Source organism: Lolium rigidum, chromosome 3 (assembly GCF_022539505.1).
Source record: "Lolium rigidum isolate FL_2022 chromosome 3, APGP_CSIRO_Lrig_0.1, whole genome shotgun sequence".
Taxonomy (NCBI): Eukaryota; Viridiplantae; Streptophyta; class Magnoliopsida; order Poales; family Poaceae; genus Lolium; species Lolium rigidum.
The window spans coordinates 131,004,850-131,007,655 of record NC_061510.1 but is presented as its reverse complement, the minus strand read 5'-3'; the positions used below and the strand labels follow the sequence as shown (position 1 = coordinate 131,007,655).

At 54.4% G+C, this 2,806-nt stretch overlaps 1 protein-coding gene across 1 annotated transcript; it reads right to left on the bottom strand.

Annotated features, from left to right (window-relative positions):
- Window positions 1–326: 326 nt before the first annotated feature.
- LOC124702338 (cytochrome P450 716B1-like) lies at window positions 327–2,168 on the bottom strand. The gene is made up of 3 exons (XM_047234466.1): window positions 1,048–2,168; window positions 771–958; window positions 327–697 (listed from the first exon to the last, which is right to left on the bottom strand). The coding sequence occupies exons 1-3, from the start codon at window positions 1,991–1,993 to the stop codon at window positions 386–388; spliced, it is 1,446 nt and encodes a 481-aa protein (XP_047090422.1). The 5' UTR covers window positions 1,994–2,168; the 3' UTR covers window positions 327–385.
- Window positions 2,169–2,806: the final 638 nt, after the last annotated feature.

The window sequence follows — 2,806 nt, the reverse complement described above, 5'->3', positions numbered from 1 at the left end:
CAGAGATCTGAGAGCATCTCCAACAGACGCGCCAAATTTAGGTGCTGTAAAACTACTTTACAGCGCGCTTCATCCGTGTTTTGCGCGTGAGGGCATATTCACCTCCAGCAGAATCTCTAAACCTTGGAGCTGTAAAATCCGTAGTTGTTTCTGCGCGCGACTTTATACAGCGAGCTCTTTTCGGCGCGCTAGATATAGTGCCCGAGCTCTATTTTACAGCGCCAGTTGCAGCACCTGCTGGAGTATCATTTTGCACCCACGCGCTAAACTAGACACTTTTTTTTGGATACAGCGCGGGATAGAGCATGTTGGAGATGCTGTGATACTGCAATGTTTGTACGCGACCGACCTCAATGCTGGTATAGTTACGAGTTCTGATTGCCGGTCAAGCGGATGTCCTGTGCTCGATTTCGATGGGCAGGCCATGCAGCGGGGACGGCAAGAGGTTCCTGACGAAAGTGTCAGATTTACAGCACAGCTTCCATGTGAAGTGCCTCACCAGATAGTGCATGGTGACCAGCGTCTCCATCCTGGAGAACTCTATCCCGGGACATATCCTCGGGCCACCGCCGAAGGCGACGAAGGAGCATGGCGGAGCCGCCGATACTGACTGGTTCTCAAACCGGGACGGGTCAAACTTGGCCGGCTCGTGGTAGATGCTCGCGTCCATGTGCGTTACGTTTGCTGTCCAAAGCACCTGAAAACGGCAAGAGTTAGTTTGTGTCTTCAGTTCAGGTTTCTCGACAAGGATGATGCTACGGTGAGATGACCTGCCATCCTTTGGGGATGAAGTAGCCGTCGAACTCGATATCCTTGAGTGCTACTCTGAAGTTGCCGAAGATGGGAGGGACGGTGCGAAGTGTCTCCTGGGCGACTCGCCACGTTAATTTCATCTTGGCCAGGTCTTCCCAGGTGAGAGCCTCTCCGTCAGCCTTATTCTTGGCAATCTCTTCATGCTCTGTGTCACGAGACAGACACAGCATGACCATGGATTGCTTGCCGGATGCATGCACAAACGTGCAAGTAGAAAGTCAAATGACTACTTGCCTTGGACCATGGCGGCGAGGGTTGTCGGATCATTGGCGAGTTGGCGGACCATGAACGTCATTAGGATGGACGTCGTGTCGTGGCCGGCGATGAGGGCGACTATGGCGTTGGCGACGATCTCCTCGTCGGTCAGGACCCGCTCGCCATGCTCGTCCGTCAGGCTGAGCAGGCAGGTGATGAGGTCGCTGTTCCTTGACGCCTTGCCCTGCTCCACCTTCTCCTTCTTCTCCCGCGTGATCCCCTCTAGCACCCGGCGACCCCTGCCGCTGGCCTTGAGGCTCCGTCTGAACGCCGTGAAAGGCAGGTTCACCGGGATGGCCCATATGCCCTCCATCACGCGCGCAAACTCGCCGGAGAGGGTGTCCCGTGTGTCGCCGCGCTCGAGGCCGAAGAGCAGAGCGGAGATGATGTCGAACGTCATCCTCTTCATCAGCGGCATCACCGTCACGGTCGCGCGCCCCGCCCAGTTCTCCTCGATGTGGCGCCGCACCTCGCCGTCGATCTTCCCCACGTACATCTTGAGCATGTCCGGCCGGAGGAACTCCAGCAGCGCGCCTCGGACGCGCCGGTGGTCGGCGCCGTGGAGGTCGAAGATAGTGTTTCCGCCGAGTATCCGCTGGGCGGACCGGGGCTGCCGCGTCGCCAGCGCGCTGCTGAAGAACACGAACTTGTTGGCCGCCGGCCCTGCAATGAGCACCGTCGGCGTGCCGAACAGCGACAGCTTCGAGACCGGCCCGTACCTGTCGATCCTGTCCCGTATCCACTGGTCGTCGGTGTTGCTACGCATGGCACGGAGGAGGCCGAGGCTCTGCCCGATCACCGGCAGGCCGAGGGAGCCCGGGGGCAGGTTGGCCGGACATGGCTTGTTGACTCTGGTCAGGAGGTGAATGATGGCTATGGATGAAACCGTGACAGCGAGTGCAACGACTATAGACAAATAATCCATTGGAAAATGGAGAGCGTGTGTTATGATGAATTTCAAACGAGGCTTACGAATATATATAGAGTAGGAGGGACCGATTGAGTCGACTTAACAGTGAGATTCTCTTTTTTCTTCAGATTTCAGCATACATCGGCATTTTTCCTATTGGCAGCTTGTTTTATAGAAGGGAAAAGGATTGCATTCATGGACGCTAGCAACCTCCGGATATGCAGCCATTGAATCGATCAAATCTTGTGGTCCACTACGTCCGAAAACGAACGAACCCCATTCACCAGGTTCTTATCCACGCGAGCGTCCCGAGAGTTGACCCATCCTCCTATCTTCCTCACGCCGTCTTTCCCTACCATCTCCGACCGATCTCCCAGCCGGCCTAGCTCCAGCCCGACCAGCCGGCAGCCCTCGACACCAACCAATACCAACGCTGTTTTTCCTACATAGCCGCCACCCCGTGCTCCATCGGTGCCTCTCCGTCGTAGCAGCCGCCACGCGCCACGGCGCGTGCCGCGACTCATGCTCGCATCTGGTGCCTAGGGTTATCGCTAGGGCGGCTCCGTAATTTTTGGATATTTTTAGATTTGAGGATTAGAGTTTTAAACTCACTCGCTTAATTTATGTAAGTAAGTAAACATAGTCGGTTAATTTATGCAAGTAATACTCATTCGCTTATTTTATGCAAGTTAGACATACAAATAATTAATCTCACTATGTTATTTTTTAAGATTTAGGAATTGTGGTTGTGGCTTTGATGATTTTTCACGATGATGCACTCAAATGATTCATATGTTCAGAGTGGACTTAGTGAACCAGTGGTGTGTA

Excerpts from the sequence above, each read along its gene's own strand:
- LOC124702338 (XM_047234466.1), bottom strand. The coding sequence starts at position 1,993 with ATGGATTATTTGTCTATAGTCGTTGCACTCGCTGTCACGGTTTCATCC. Across the intron at positions 959-1,047 it reads CCTCGCCGCCATGGTCCAAG|AGCATGAAGAGATTGCCAAG; the intron begins GCAAGTAGTCAT and ends CTCGTGACACAG. Across the intron at positions 698-770 it reads TCATCCCCAAAGGATGGCAG|GTGCTTTGGACAGCAAACGT; the intron begins GTCATCTCACCG and ends TGCCGTTTTCAG.